At 40.2% G+C, this 15,704-nt stretch overlaps 1 protein-coding gene across 1 annotated transcript in view; it reads right to left on the bottom strand.

Moving 5' to 3' along the window:
- Positions 1-5,284: 5,284 nt before the first annotated feature.
- CD200 (CD200 molecule) overlaps positions 5,285-15,704 on the bottom strand; it is a 100,709-nt gene continuing 90,289 nt past the window's right edge. The window contains exon 6 of the mRNA XM_069553290.1: positions 5,285-5,568. Within this exon, the coding sequence (XP_069409391.1) occupies positions 5,558-5,568 (11 nt within the window). The 3' untranslated portion in view covers positions 5,285-5,557. The remainder of the gene's footprint in view (positions 5,569-15,704) is intronic.

The raw sequence follows: 15,704 nt of genomic DNA, 5'->3' as shown, positions 1-15,704 counted from the left end.
GCAATTTCATCTCTGGTTCCTCTGCCTTTTCTAAATTCAGCTTGAACATCTGGAAGTTCACAGTTCATGTACTGTTGAAGCGTGCCTTGGAGAATTTTGAGCATTACTTTGCTAGCATGTGAGATGAGTGCAATTGTGCAGTAGTTTGAGCCTTCTTTGCCATTGCCTTTCATTGGGATTGGAATGAAAACTGACCTTTTCCAGTCCTGTGGCCATTGCTAAGTTTTCCAAATTTGCTGGCATATTGAGTGCAGCACTTTCACAGCATCATCTTTTAGGATTTGAAATAGCTCAACTGGAATTCCATCATCTCCACTAGCTTTGTTCATAGTGATGCGACCTAAGGCTCACTTGACTTTGCATTCCAGGATTTCTGGCTCTAAGTGAGTGATCATACCATTGTGATTATCTGGGTCATGAAGATCTTTTTTGTATAGTTCTGTGTATTCTTGCCACCTCTTCTTAATATCTTCTGCTTCTGTTAGGTCCATACCATTTCTGTCCTTTATTGAGCCCATCTTTGCATGAAATGTTCCCTTGGTATCTCTAATTTTCTTGAAAAGATCTCTAGTCTTTCCCATTCTATTGTTTTCTTCTATTTCTTTGCATTGATCGCTGAGGAAGACTTTCTCTCCTTGCAAAGGAGGAAAGGAAAGATATATACCCATTTGAATGCAGAGTACCAAAGAATAGCAAGGAGAGATAACAAAGCCTTTCTCAGTGATCAACCCAAAGAAATAGAGGGAAAATTGTGATGTAATCTGAAATCGTTGTTTCTCAAAAACTGCTGAAAAAATGTTTAAGGGGTGGATTTTTTTTTTTTTTGATGTGGACCATGTTATCAAATTTACAATATTGTTTCTGTTTTATGTTTTTTTTGTTTTTGTTTTTTTGGCCCTGAGGGATGTGGAATCTTAGCAGCCTGACCAGAGATTGAACCTATACCCCCTGCATTGGAAGAAGGGAAAGTCTTAACCAATGGATCACCAGGGAAGTCCCAAGGGTAGGATTATTCAAATGATTGAATATGAGGGAAACGAAAGTGAGGACTCCATTGGAACTCTCTCTATAATTTGGAGATGGGAATAGTGGGTGGGGGAGAATATAATTATAGTACTTTATAAATTTCCCATCTTACATTTTTCCATTTTGTTTATCTAGTGGTACCAGGCTTGGGTTTAAATATACATGTGCCCAAGAAAGGTGATATAAATGAACAAGATACAATATCTATGCTATTAAATTTGACAGTACTTTTGGGGAGGTCATAACTTCACCCCATATAACAAAATTGTGGCTAACTGTAAATATGATTCATTTCTAATCAGCAGGGCATATTATCTTACCCCTTAAATACTATGAAGTAGGAAACAGATGTTAAAAAGCTGGTTTCATAGGTTGTTCCCAACTTCAGTCCCCCTCGCAAGAAGACCAACTAGCTGCTATCCACAGACAAGATATCAAGAGAAAATTCCAGCACACGGAGATGAGACTGAAGCATCTCCCTGAATCATAGGAACCTAGAAGGCCCACATTAGAAGGGCAAGGGAAGTGGCTACATCTCTCCTCCCGGTGGCTGGCACTGAATCTCTGGCCCCTCTGAGTCTACAGTCTATGCAGTGGGAAAAAGAAAACCCAAGTTTGCATTGCTCCTCCAGTGTTGTAGGACATGTCCTGGGAGTCCTACAACTCCCTAAAGTCTCATCTCAGACACCACTGAGGGAATCTATGGAACTTGGTCACTGGGAATCAGATAGACACAGAGAAGGAGGACAAGGCTTATAGTAACCAGTGCTCAGATCTTAGGGGACAACATTCTTACCTGTGGTGGTGCCCAAGCAGAGATACCAGCCAGTGGCTCTGCCCATCTGCAGAGCTGAGCCAGTGATCCTGTCTAGCCAGGGAGCTTGGTAGGCAGTTCTGTCTAATTTAGGTCCCCAGCTTCTGAACAGTGGTGTTGGAGAAGACTCTTGAGAGTCCCTTGGACTGCAAGGAGATCAAACCAGTCCATCCTAAAGGGAATCAGCCCTGACTGTTCTTTGGAAGGACTGGTGATAAAGCTGAAACTCCAATATTTTGGCCACCTGATGCAAAGAACTGACTCATTGGAAAAGACTCTGATGCTGGGAAAGACTGAAGGCAGGAGGAGAAGGAGATGACAGAGGATGAGATGGTTGGATGGCATCACTGACTCAATGGACATGAGTTTGAGAAAGCTCTAGAAGATGGTGAAGGACAAGGAAGCCTGGTGTGCTGCAGTCCATGGGGTCGCAGAGTCAGACACAACAGAACAACTGAACAACAGCAACCAGCCAAAAAGCCACAAGGGCAGTGGAGCCTTTTATACTGTCCTTCCCAGGCAGATAAGAAAATTTGCAGCCCTACCACCTGCTGAGTGTAGCCTCTAGTCCCATTTAATCAGGAAGCCTGACTAGAGAATCTGGGCAGCTGCAGAGTCCATCCTACAGCTATGCTCAGGCAGGAAGCCAGGAATAGTGGGTGGGGGAGTACCGCCCAACTATTAAGCCCAGCCACTGGCTCTGCATAATGAGGGAGCCTGAGCAGTGATCGCTGTACCTAAAATTGATAAGAAACTCATACAGCTTAATAGCAAAACAACCAAATAATCAGATTTTTTAAGCGGGCAAAGGACCTGAATAGACATTTTTTCCCAAAGACATAGAAACAGCCAAGTACACAAAAATGTGCTCAGTGTCATTTGTCATCAGAGAAATGCAAATCAAAACCACAATCAGATACTCCTTACACTTGTCAGAAAAAGACAAGAGTAACAGGTGTTGACATTAGTGCAGAGAAAAGGGAACCCATGTGAACTGCTGGTGGGAATGAAAATTGGTGCTTTCGCTATGAAAAACAGTATGGAGGTTGCTCAAAATGTTTTTTAAAAATATAAATAACATATGATCCAACAATTTAACTTCTGGATATATAATGGAAGGCAACCAAATCAGTATCTCAAAGAGATGTCTGCAACCCCATCTTCAATGCAGTATTATTCATAGTAGCCAAGATACCTAAGGAAACAGCCTAATTTTCCACCAATGGGTGAATGGATAAAGAAAATGTAGTTTACATATACAGTGGAAAGTGACATAGCCATAAAAGATGGAAATCTTGCCATTTATGGTGATATGTTTGAAACAGCAAATGTGAAGTGAAATGTCAGACAAAGAAAGATAATGCTGTATGATCTTACTTATGTGTGGAACCTAACAAAAACAAACTCATAGAAATCCAGGGCAGATTGATGGCTGCCACGGGCAAGAGGGCAGGATTGGGGAAATGAGTGAAGATAGTCAAGGTGGCTTGGTAGTAAAGAATCTGCCTGCCAAGCAGGAGATGTGAATTCGGTCCCTGAGTTGGGAAGATGTCCTGGAGAAGGAAATGGCAACCCATTCCAGAATTCTTGCCTGGGAAATCTCATGGACAGAGGATCCTGGTGGGCTACAGTCCATGGGGTTGCAAAATATCAGACATGAGTTAGCAACTAAATTTAAAAAAAAAGACAAAAATCAAAGTATACAAATACCAGGGGAGAGTGCAATCATGCCGTTTCTATTATAACCTTTCAGAGCAATAAAATAATATTCTTAGCTATCTCTCCAGCTATCTCTCCCATTGCTGCTAGCCCTGGCTGGTGCTGGGAGGATAAATTCCTGCATAGATCTATTTATTAAAAAAGGAAAAAATTTCCTGGAAGCCACTCAACACAATTTCTAATAGCTGGTGCCACAAATAAGCAACAGAGTTGAGGGAATTCAACTCTGTCTTTAGAGTGTTAAGGAAAAATGGAGTTGAAAACGGCTGTGGGTTTGCCTTATTAACAGTGTGTTCCACCAGGAGTGATAGGGTGGTGACCAGATTTATATTTTTGAAATGTCATTATACCTATAGAGTAGAATCTGGGCAAAAAGGGCAGGGCTCTGGAGCTAGAAAAATTAGGATATTGAGAAAATAGAGGGGATGAAGGCTGACACTAAACTTGTGATTTAGGCCCTGAGAAGGAGGCACTATATGAGAGATAAAATGGTATACATGTCAGCACTCAATCACTGGATGGGAGAGATTAGGAAGCAAGACAAATGACTCCCAGGATCTGACCAGGGTGAGGACTGATGCTAAGGCAAGAGGTGAATGTCAAGGATAGAGAGGATTCATTTACTTAATTGTGTCTACCCATTTCCACTTATTGTTCATCATCTACTTTTCATGTGTCTTTTTATTTTTTGAACCATACTGTCCAAAAGTGAAATGGCTCTGGAATGTTATGACAGTTGTGACATTTATTGAATCCTAAATCTTTTAATAGTTGTGTCATGGGAATCTGTGTTTAGATTTTAGAATTACAAGGCTCATAGTTTTTTATGGAATTCTTGTTTCAAGTCCTCAACTTGCTGCTTTCCAGAACTCTACAAGGGCCAAATGAGATAATTATGAGAAAAATCCTTTTTTTGTAAACTGTAAAATGTCATGAACATGCACACTGTTGTAAGAAATCATTTTGGATATGCTGGTTATCAATGGGAAGATAATCTCTGGTTCTTATATTTATGAAAATGGAAATGAATTTTGACTCCATTCAACAGGGAGCCTTATGTAAAACGCTTGTAATTCTCTACCTCTTCCTCAGACCTTCCTACAAGAAGAGGGGTGATATATCCACCTGCTGGATTTGTGAGAAGAAATTGAACTACGTTTGCTCTCACTGTGGCTCTGCCTGGCTGCAGATAGCCTCATTCGAATCTGCTCTTCTACTCCTTGCGGAGGGGCAGGTCTGGGCACTATGAGAGAAGCTGACTCTTTTTATGACTGCATCAGCTTCTTTTAATCTTCATTAAGGGTATTCAGTTCAGTTCAATTTAGTTGCTCAGTCGTGTCCGACTCTTCGCCACCCCAGGCCTCCTTGACCATCACCAACTCCCGGAGCCTACTTAAAATCATGTCCATTTAGTCAGTGATCCAACCATCTCATCCTCTGGCATCCCCTTGTCCTCCAGCCTTCACTCTTTCCCAGCGTCAGGGTCTTTTAAAATGAGTCAGTTCTTCGCATCAGGTGGCCAAAGTATTCGAGTTTCAGCCTTAGCATCAGTCCTTCCAATGAATATTCAGGACTGATTTCCTTTAGGTTGGATCTCCTTGCAGTCCAAGGGACTCTCAAGAGCCTTCTCCAACACCACAGTTCAAAAGCATCAATTCTGTATGCGCGTTTTTTGCATATGTATTTATATGTTTCCCATTTCTCCTATAGTAAATAACCACAAACTTGGCAGCTTAAAACAATAGAAATTTATTCTCTTACATCTGGAAATCAATTTTAGTGGATCAATATCAAGATATTGGAAAAGATGTGATTCCTCTGGAAGCTCCAGGGGCAATTTGGTTCTTGCTTCTTCCAGATTCTGTTGGCTCCCAGCAATTCTCAGCTTGTGGCTATATCACTTCAGTTTCTACTCCCATGGTTTAGCTTGTCTCTTCCTCTTCTGTAGGTGTCAAATCTCCTCTTGCCTCCATCTTACAAGGATATGTGGGATTGCATTTAGGGTCTACCTGGATAATCCAGAATATAACCACATTTCAAGATCCTTAACTTAATCACCTGCACAAAGATTATTTTTTCAAACAAAGCAATAAAGATAATTTTTCCAAATATAATATTTATAGGTTCTAGGGATGAATGAAGTGACTTAGCAGCAGCAGCAGCAGCAGGGATGAATATTTGATAATTTCAGGAACCATTTTTAGACTATCACTATACACGTGTCAGTCAGTTCAGTCGCTCAGTTGTGTCCTACTCTTTGCGACCCCATGAATCATAGCACGCCAGGCCTCTCTGTCCATCACCAACTCCCGGAGTTCACGCAAACTCATGTCCATCGAGTCCGTGATGCCATCCAGCCATCTCATCCCCTGTCGTCCCCTTCTCCTCCTGCCCCAATCCCTCCCAGCATCAGAGAGAGTCTTTTCCGATGAGTCAACTCTTCACATGAGGTGGCCAAAGTACTGGAGCTTCAGCTTCATTCCTTCCAAAGAAATCCCAGGGCTGATCTCCTTCAGAATGGACTGGTTGGATCTCCTTGCAGTCCAAGGGACTCTCAAGAGTCTTCTCCAACACCACAGTTCAAAAGCATAAATTCTTAGGCGCTCAACCTTCTTCACAGTCCAACTCTCACATCCATACGTGACCACTGGAAAAACCATAGCCTTGGCTAGACGGACCTTAGTTGGCAAAGTAATGTCTCTGCTTTTGAATATGCTATCTAGGTTGGTCATAACTTGCCTTCCAAGGAGTAAGTGTACCCCGCCCCAATTTATCCCCAGAAAGATAAAAAAATATATATGTGTGTGCGTGCACTATATGGATTATATCATTTACGTAGATATATGCGTATATTTATCTGAACATTTACGAAAAGTTTTCCAGAGTTTATAGCTTTTATCCCAAAGGTACCAAACTCAATTCATATTCAACAAGAGAGCTTTGAAAATGCTGAAATCTACTGATACTACCTGAAGGATGTAATACGATTGATAAATCCAGACCATGTTTCTTTTCAGTTATCTTAGAAATAGCATATGTTGTGAAAGTTTGGAATTCGAAGAATCCCTAGTAGCAGTTTATGCTAATCAATACACAAAAAACCAAGCATGGAGTGGAAAGAGTATCACATTCTTTGGCAAAGGCAAGAGAAAGAAGGGGAAAAACAACTTATAATGAAGAGGGCAGGGACCCAAAGCACACATGAAAGCGTGGACCTTTGGCAAAGCCCTGAAATAATTCTTTTAACAGATGGTCTGTTTTGCATTTAGAAACAAAATAGTGATCAACAAGTCTGAATGTAGTCTATGCATATATGTGTACATAGGTGCTTACATATGTACATATTTTAGTCTTTTTTCTAAGAAGCTAATTTGAAAATAAAGTTTATTAAACTTCCAGTTATAAGATGAATAAGTTCTGACAACCTAATATACACCATGGGGATTATAGTTAACAAAGCTATATTTTATACTTGAAAATTCCTAATGTTCTCACCACAAAAAAGAAATTTTAATTATATGATGTGACGGAGGTGTTAACTAACCTTGCTATGGTAATCATTTCATACACAAGATAAACATATACCAAATCATCACACTGTATACCTTAAACTTGCTCAATGTTACGTCAATTGTATCTCAAAAACACTGGAAAAAAATAAAATTAATTGTAAATCTAATAATATATAATGAAAATGATCCTTACAAAAATACAACTTAAAAGACTTAAAATAGGTCACCAACGCATAAACCTTTGGTCTTTAATGATGGTGGTGTTTTCCCCTTTTCTTTCTTCAAATAACATCTTTTTCAAGTTTATAAATTACTGTTTCCCCTCACTTTCCTTAGGTTCCATGTCTGTGGAGTCAACAAACTGAGACTGTGTAGTACTATATTAACAATCCATGCAATGTAATGTTAATTGCAGCACTATTTAGGATAGCCAAGACATGGAAGCAACCTAAGTGTCCATCAACAGATGAATGGATAAAGGAGATGCAGTATATATATGTATATATATTCCATTTTGTATATATATATATATAATACAGAATATTAGCCATAAAAAGAATGAAATAATGTCATTTGCAGCAACATGAATGGACCTAGTGATTATTATGCTAAGGAAAGCAACCCAGAAAAAGCAAATAAATGATATTGCTTATACGTGGAATCCCCCCCCCCCACAAAAAGAATAAAATGAATAAAAATGAACTTATTTACAAAACAGAAAGAGATTCACAGACTCAGAAAACAAACTCATCATTAGCAAAGGAGAAAGGGAGTGTGTGGAGGGGGGAATAAATTAAGAGATTGATATTAACATATTTACCCTGCTATGTGTAAACAGGTAACCAAAAAGGACCTACTGTATAGCACAGGAAACTATACTCAATGTTTTTTAAATTAAAAAAAAAAATTTAGTTTGTATTGGAATACAGTTGATTAAAGATATGTTGTTGGTAACTATACTTAATATTATATAATAATCTACAAGGGAAAAATAACATATATATGTGTATATATATACACCTGAAACATATGCTATTATAAATCAATTATATTTCAGTTAAAAAATTAAAAAGAAAAATTATAGTCGAAAGACTCTTGCTCTTCTAAGAAAGTTAAATGAATTATTTGCTTTCTCATTTATTCAACACACTTTCTCCTGTGCTAATCTCTGTGTAGGGCTTCCCTGGTGGCTCAAATGGTAAAGAATCTGCCTGCAATGTGGGAGGATCTGGGTTTGATCCCTGGTTTGGAACGATCCCCTGGAGAAGGGAATGACAACCCAATACAGTATTCTTGCCTGGAAGAATCCATGGACAGAGGAGCCTGGTAGGCTACAGTTCATGACATCTCAAAAAGTCAGACATGACTGAGTAGCCTTAGTCTCTGTGTATGTGCCAGGCGGTGAGTACAATAAGCAAGTCTTTGCCCTTGTAGAATTTAAAGTCTAGTTTGGCAAGGAAGCTTCCCTTGTGGCTTAGGTGGTAAAGAATCCGCCTGCAATGTGGGAGACCAGGGTTCAATCCTTGGGTTGGGAAGATCCCCTGGAGAAGGAAAGGCTGCCAGTTCCAGTATTCTGGCCTGGAGAGTTTCATGGACTGTATAGTCCATGGGGTCGCAAAGAGTAGGACACGAATGAGCACTTTTCACTTGGTCAAGAAAAAACGTTTTTAGTTCTACCATATTGTACATCTTGGAGAAAGCAAAAAGCAGAAGATATCAATATAGAAAAGTCTAGTCTTTAAGTATTCATCCATTTTCCAGCCCATTTTTATTAAAAAGCAGATTTTATTCCAAGTATGTTACTCTAAGTTGTTATAGCTTCAGTTAGGTTCAATCCAGACCGGTGAGTGAAAGATGTATTCATTTTTTCCCTCAAGAATGAGGTACAATTCACAAGCCATAATATTCACCATTTAAAAATGGGCAGTTCAGTGGTTTCTAGTATTTTCACAAAGTTGTACACTCATCACCACTGTTATCACCACTATTTCCATCACCCCAAGAAGAAACTCTGTACCAATTTGCAGTCACTTTTCCTATTTCCTACTCAGTGCCTGGCAGCCACTAATGAGCTTTCTAGGGATATGCTTATCTTGAATATTTTATATCAGTAGAATAGTTACAATGTGTCTGGCTTCTTTTGAACCCATGGGTGAAATCCATTTCACCTGCTTTTGCTAATGGAGGTTTTAAGACTTTCATGTCCTCCAAAGACCTGGTAGCCTGAACAACACGATTTTGCCTGAGTTGTTTTCCAAGAACTTGGAGTCGGCTGCATCTAGTTCAAGCAGAGCGAAGTCAGCTGTGTCTAGTTGAAGTTGAGCTCATCAGGACTAGAAAGAACCATTGACTCTTGAACTGGGCATGCATGTGCAGGCAAGTACATCCGTGACCTTTAGATGTGCAGAAGCCTGTAGCTTTGTTATGTGCTGTGCTCAGTTGTGTCCAACTCTTTGTGACCCCCTGGACTAGGGTCCTCTCTCCATTCAATTTCTCAGGTAAGAATGCTGGAGTGGGTTGCCATTTCTTCCTCCAGAGGATCTTCCCCACCCATGAATCAACCTGTGTCTCCTACATTGGCAAGAGGCCCACCTGCACCACCTGGGAGGCCCGTCACTTAGATGCCTGCGTAGAAAAATGAGTATCTTGCCTTCTCGGAGCAGATGAGACCTGTTTTCCTTGCTTCACTGCTCACATCAGTGACTGATCATTTTGGCCTGCTGTAGGCACACTGGGCAAAACAAACCCGGTGAATAACACCTTCACTTAGCATAAAGTTTTCCAGATTGATATATGTTGTGCTTGCTGTGCTTAATTGCTAAGTCGTGTCTGATTCTTTGCGACCCTGTGGACTGTATTGCAGCCTGCCAGATTCCTCTGTTCATAGAATTTTTCATAGTCTCTGGCATTAGCAGGCGGATTCTTTACTACTGACATATGTCGGATCATGGAAAAGCACTTCATTCTTTTTGTGGCTGAATAATCCATTATATGGATATATTATACTACATTTATTTATCCTTTTAATTTTTTGGCTATTATGAATAACGTTGCCATAAAAACTTACCTACAAGTGTTTGTGTGGAGCCATGTTTTGTTTGTTTGAACTGGTACCAAATAAAGCCCATAAATGTGGTTAGTTGAGAAATCTTTTTTTTTTTTTTTTTTTTAAATCTTTTAAGTCTCTATGGCTTCTCCTCTACAGCTTTTTCAAATTTGTTGAAGAAACTGAGTCATTTGTCCTGTACAGTTTTACAAAATCTGAATTTTACTGATTGCATTCTTTTGACATAATTTAACATGTTTTTCTAACATCTGCAGTTTCATTAATTGATAGCTGGATGTAGAGATTTGATTGGATTCAGACTTGATGGGAGAAGGAGAGCTGACAGATTATACTATACTCTTGTTATTCTACAAGGGGAATGCCTGGTTGTCTGTGTTAGCAGCCATTGATGATCTTTGCCTAGATCCATTATGGAACGAGAAGTAGAGACAGTTTGGTTTTGTCACTTCTTCTTTATTCATTAGCTAGAATATAGTATATAGGGAAAAAAATGCCCTCAGATATTTTGTTTTAAAAGAGATTCTTTTTAACTTTCCCTTTTCAATATTTCATTGAAATATTGAACTCTAATAATGCAATGGATTTCTATATGATAATCTTGTTTCCTGCTACCTCACTGAATCTGTTTAGCAGTTCTAGTAGTTTTATATTAAATATATATTTAATTTTTAATTGGAAGATAATTGCTTTACTTTGTTGCGTTGGTTTCTGCCATACAACAACATGAATCAGCCACAAGTATACATATGTTCCGGAGCAGGCAACAGCACCCCACTCCAGTACTTTTGCCTGGAAAATCCCATGGACAGAGGAGCCTGGAAGGCTGCAGCCCATGGGGTCGCTGAGGGTCACACACGACTGAGCGACTTCACTTTCACTTTCATGCATTGGAAAAGGAAATGGCAACCCACTCCAGTGTTCTTGCCTGGAGAATCCCAGGGACGGGGGAGCCTGGTGGGCTGCTGTCTATGGGGTCGCACAGAGTCGGACACAACTGAAGTGACTTAGCAGCAGCATACGTATGTTCGCCCTTTCTTGAAACTTCCTCCCACCCCACTAGGTAGTTACGGAGCACCAAGTTAAGTTCCCCATGTCACACAGCAACTTCCCACTAGTTATCTATTTTACATGTAGTAATATATGTGTCAATGCTACTCTCTCAGTTCATCCCACCCTCTGCTTCCCCTGCTGTGTCCACAAATCTGTTCTCTATTCCTGCCCTGAAAATAGATTCATTAGTACCATTGTTCTAGATTCCATATATGTGTTATTATATGATATTTGTTTTTCTCTTTCTGACTTACTCTGTTTTTCTCTTTCTGACTTACTCTTTCTCTCACTCTATTTTTAACAGGCTCCAGGTTCATCCACATCACTAGAACTGACTCAATTTCATTCCTTCTATGGCTGAGTAATATTCCATTGTATATGTGTACCATAACCTCTTTATCCATTCATTTATTGATGGACATATAGGTTGGTTCCACGTTCTAGCTATTGTAAATAGTGTTGCAATAAATTTGGGGGTACATATGTCTTTTGAACTGTGGTGTTGGAGAAGACTCTTGAGAGTCCCTTGGACTGCAAGGAGATCCAACCAGTCCATTCTAAAGGAGATCAGCCCTGGGATTTCTTTGGAAGGAATGATGCTAAAGCTGAAGCTCCAGTACTTTGGCCACCACATGCGAAGAGTTGACTCATTGGAAAAGACTCTGATGCTGGGAGGGATTGGGGGCAGGAGGAGAAGGGGACAACAGAGGATGAGATGGCTGGGTGGTATCATGGACTCAATGGATGTGAGTCTAAGTGAACTCCGGGAGATGGTGATGGACAGGGAGGCCTGGTGTGCTGCGATTCATGACGTCACAAAGAGTCAGACACGACTGGGCTACTGAAATGAACTGAACTGAATGTCTTTTGAATTATGGTTTTCTCAGGGTATATGCCCAGTAGTGGGATTGCTGGGTCATATGGTAGTTTTATTCCTAGTGTTTTTTTTTTTATTAAAGAAATCTCCAATAAATTTCAATAAGATCTCTATGTTTCACCTCCTAGAGTAATGGAAATAAAAGCAAAGGTGTATTCATTTTAATGTCTTCCTTTTATTGGGGAAACTTAATCATTCAGCTAGATTATGTTGGAACTTAATAAGAAAGAAGGGCATTAGGGTGATTTCTCTCAGTTCAGTTCAGTCGCTCAGTCGTGTCCGACTCTTTGTGACCCCGTGAATCGCAGCATGCCAGGCCTCCATGTCCGTCACCAACTCCCGGAGTTCACTCAGACTCACGTCCATCGAGTCTGTGATGCCATCCAGCCATCTCATCCTCTATCGTCCCCTTCTCCTCCTGCCCCCAATCCCTCCCAGCATCAGAGTCTTTTCCAATGAGTCAACTCTTCACATGAGGTGGCCAAAGTACTGGAGTTTCAGCTTTAGCATCGGTCCTTCCAAAGAAACCCCAGGGCTAATCTCCTTCAGAATGGACTGGTTGGATCTCCTTGCAGTCCAAGGGACTCTCAAGAGTCTTCTCCAAAACCACAGTTCAAAAGCATCCATTCTTTGGTGCTCTGCCTTCTTCACAGTCCAACTCACATCCATACATGACCATAGGAAAAACCATAGCCTTGACTAGACGGACCTTGGTCGGCAAAGTAATGTCTCTGCTTTTGAATATGCTATCTAGGTTGGTCATAACTTTTCTTCCAAGGACTAAGCGTCTTTTAATTTCATGGCTGCAGTCACCATCTGCAGTGATTTTGGAGCCCCAAAAAATAAAGTCTGACACTGTTTGCACTGTTTCCCCATCTATTTCCCATGAAGTGATGGGACCGGATGCCATGATCTTCGTTTTCTGAATGTTGAGCTTTAAGCCAACCTTTTCACTCTCCTCTTTCACTTTCATCAAGAGGCTTTTTAGTTCCTCTTCACTTTCTGCCATAAGGGTGGTGTCATCTGCATATCTGAGGTTATTGATATTTCTCCCGGCAATCTTGATTCCCACTTGTGTTTCTTCCAGTCCAGCATTTCTCATGATGTACTCTGCATATAAGTTAAATAAGCAGGGTGACAATATACAGCCTTGACGTACTCCTTTTCCTATTTGGAACCAGTCTGTTGTTCCATGTCCAGTTCTAACTGCTGCTTCCTGACCTGCATACAGATTTCTCAAGAGGCAGGTCAGGTGGTCTGGTATTCCCATCTCTTTCAGAATTTTCCACAGTTTATTGTGATCCACACAGTCAAAGGCTTGGCATAGTCAAGAAAGCAGAAATAGATGTTTTTTTCTGGAACTCTCTTGCCTTTTCCATGATCCAGCAGATGTTGGCAATTTGATCTCTGGTTCCTCTGCCTTTTCTAAAACCAGCTTGAACATCAGGAAATTCTCTGCTCATGTATTGCTGAAGCCTGGCTTGGAGTATTTTAAGCATTACTTCACTAGTTTGTGAAATGAGAGCAATTTTGCGGTAATTTGAGCATTCTTTGGCAGTGCCTTTCTTTGGGATTGGAATGAAAACTGACTTTTTCCAGTCCTGTGGCCACTGCTGAGTTTTCCAAATTTGCTGGCATATTGAGTGCAGCACTTACACGGCATCATCTTTCAGGATTTGAAACAGCTCCACTGGAATTCCATCACCTCTACTAGCTTTGTTTGTAGTGATGCTTTCTAAGGCCCACTTGACTTCACACTCCAAGATGCCTGGCTCTAGATGAGTGATCACACCATCGTGATTATCTAGGTTGTGAAGCTCTTTTTTGTATAGTTTTCTGTGTATTCTTGCCACATCTTCTTAATATCCTCTGCTTCTGTTAGGTCCATACCATTTCTGTCCTTTATCAAGCCCATCTTTGCATGAAATGTTCCCTTGATATCTCTAATTTTCTTGAAGAGATCTCTAGTCTTTCCCATTCTGTTCTTTTCCTCTATTTCTTTGCATTAATCGCTGAGGAAGGCTTTCTTATCTCTTCTTGCTATTCTTTGGAACTCTGCATTCAGATGCTTGTATCTTTCCTTTTCTACTTTGCTTTTCACCTCTCTTCTTTTCACAGCTATTTGTAAGGCCTCCCCAGACAGCCATTTTGCTTTTTTGCATTCATTTTCCATGGAGATGGTCTTGATCCCTTTCTCCTGTACAATGTCACGAACCTCATTCCATAGTTCATCTGGCACTCTATCTATCAGATCTAGGCCCTTAAATCTATTTCTCACTTCCACTGTATAATCATAAGGGATTTGATTTAGGTCGTGCCTGAATGGTCTAGTGGTTTTCCCTACTTTCTTCAATTTAAGTCTGAATTTGGCAATAAGGAGTTTATGATCTGAGCCACAGTCAGCTCCTGGTCTTGTTTTTGTTGACTGTATACAGCTTCTCCATCTTTGGCTGCAAAGAATATAATCTATCTGATATCGGTGTTGACCATCTTGGGATGTCCATGTGTAGAGTCTTCTCTTGTGTTGTTGGAAGAGGGTGTTTGCTATGACCAGCGCATTTTCTTGGCAAAACTCTATTAGTCTTTGCCCTGCTTCATTCCGCATTCCAAGGCCAAATTTGCCTGTTACTCCAGGTGTTTCTTAACTTCCTACTTTTGCATTCCAGTCCCCTATAATGAAAAGGACATCTTTTGGGGGTGTTAGTTTTAAAAGGTCTTGTAGGTCTTCATAGAACTGTTCAACTTCAGCTTCTTCAGTGTTACTGGTTGGGACATAGACTTGGATAACTGTGATATTGAATGGTTTGCCTTGGAGACCAACAGAGATCATTCTGTCATTTTTGAGATTGCATCCAAGTACTGCATTTCAGACTCTTTTCTTGACCATGATGGTTACTCCATTTCTTCTGAGGGATTCCTGCCCACAGTAGTAGATATAATGGTCATCTGAGTTAAATTCACCCATTCCAGTCCATTTTAGTTCACTGGTTCCTAGAATGTCGATGTTCACTCTTGACATCTCTTGTTTGACCACTTCCAATTTGCCTTGATTAATGGACCTGGCATTCCAGGTTCCTATGCAATATTGCTCTTTACAGCATCGGCTCTTGCTTCTATCACCAGTCACATCCATAGCTGGGTATTGCTTTTGCTTTCTCTAATGGTAAGCAATCCACCTCAGCACTCTCTACCAGCCACTTTGTTATTGGAATCACGGGATCTTTTTAAGATCCTTGTAAATAATGAGCAATTGTTGTCTCTTGGGGCCATCAGCTTTCTTATCTAATTTTTACTCCATCCACCATTTTTATTTCAGAGACATTGGAATAACATTTGAATGTTTGGTAAGGAGAATTTTTATATTTGCCTCCAAAACATTTTGAATCGGAAATAAGTAGCCTTTAAAAAATTTTTATTTGAGTATAACTGATTTACAATTTTGTGGTAGAGAAATAGTCTTTTAAAGTCAGTGATTAGTCTGAAAGTCCAATTGTGAGCAACTGAAGAGCAGTAACTGGTGAAGTTCAGACCATCATTGTTTATTCTTTATACTAGAGGAGGCTGAGAAAAGTGTTTTGTTTTGGTGTACACCACAAGAATGTCAAGGATGAAAAATGCTTTATTCTCTATTGTTGTCAC

The sequence above is a fragment of the Ovis canadensis genome, chromosome 1 (assembly GCF_042477335.2).
Source record: "Ovis canadensis isolate MfBH-ARS-UI-01 breed Bighorn chromosome 1, ARS-UI_OviCan_v2, whole genome shotgun sequence".
Lineage (NCBI taxonomy): Eukaryota > Metazoa > Chordata > Mammalia > Artiodactyla > Bovidae > Ovis > Ovis canadensis.
Note: the sequence above shows the minus strand (reverse complement) of the source record. Positions and strands in the feature narration are given on the sequence as shown.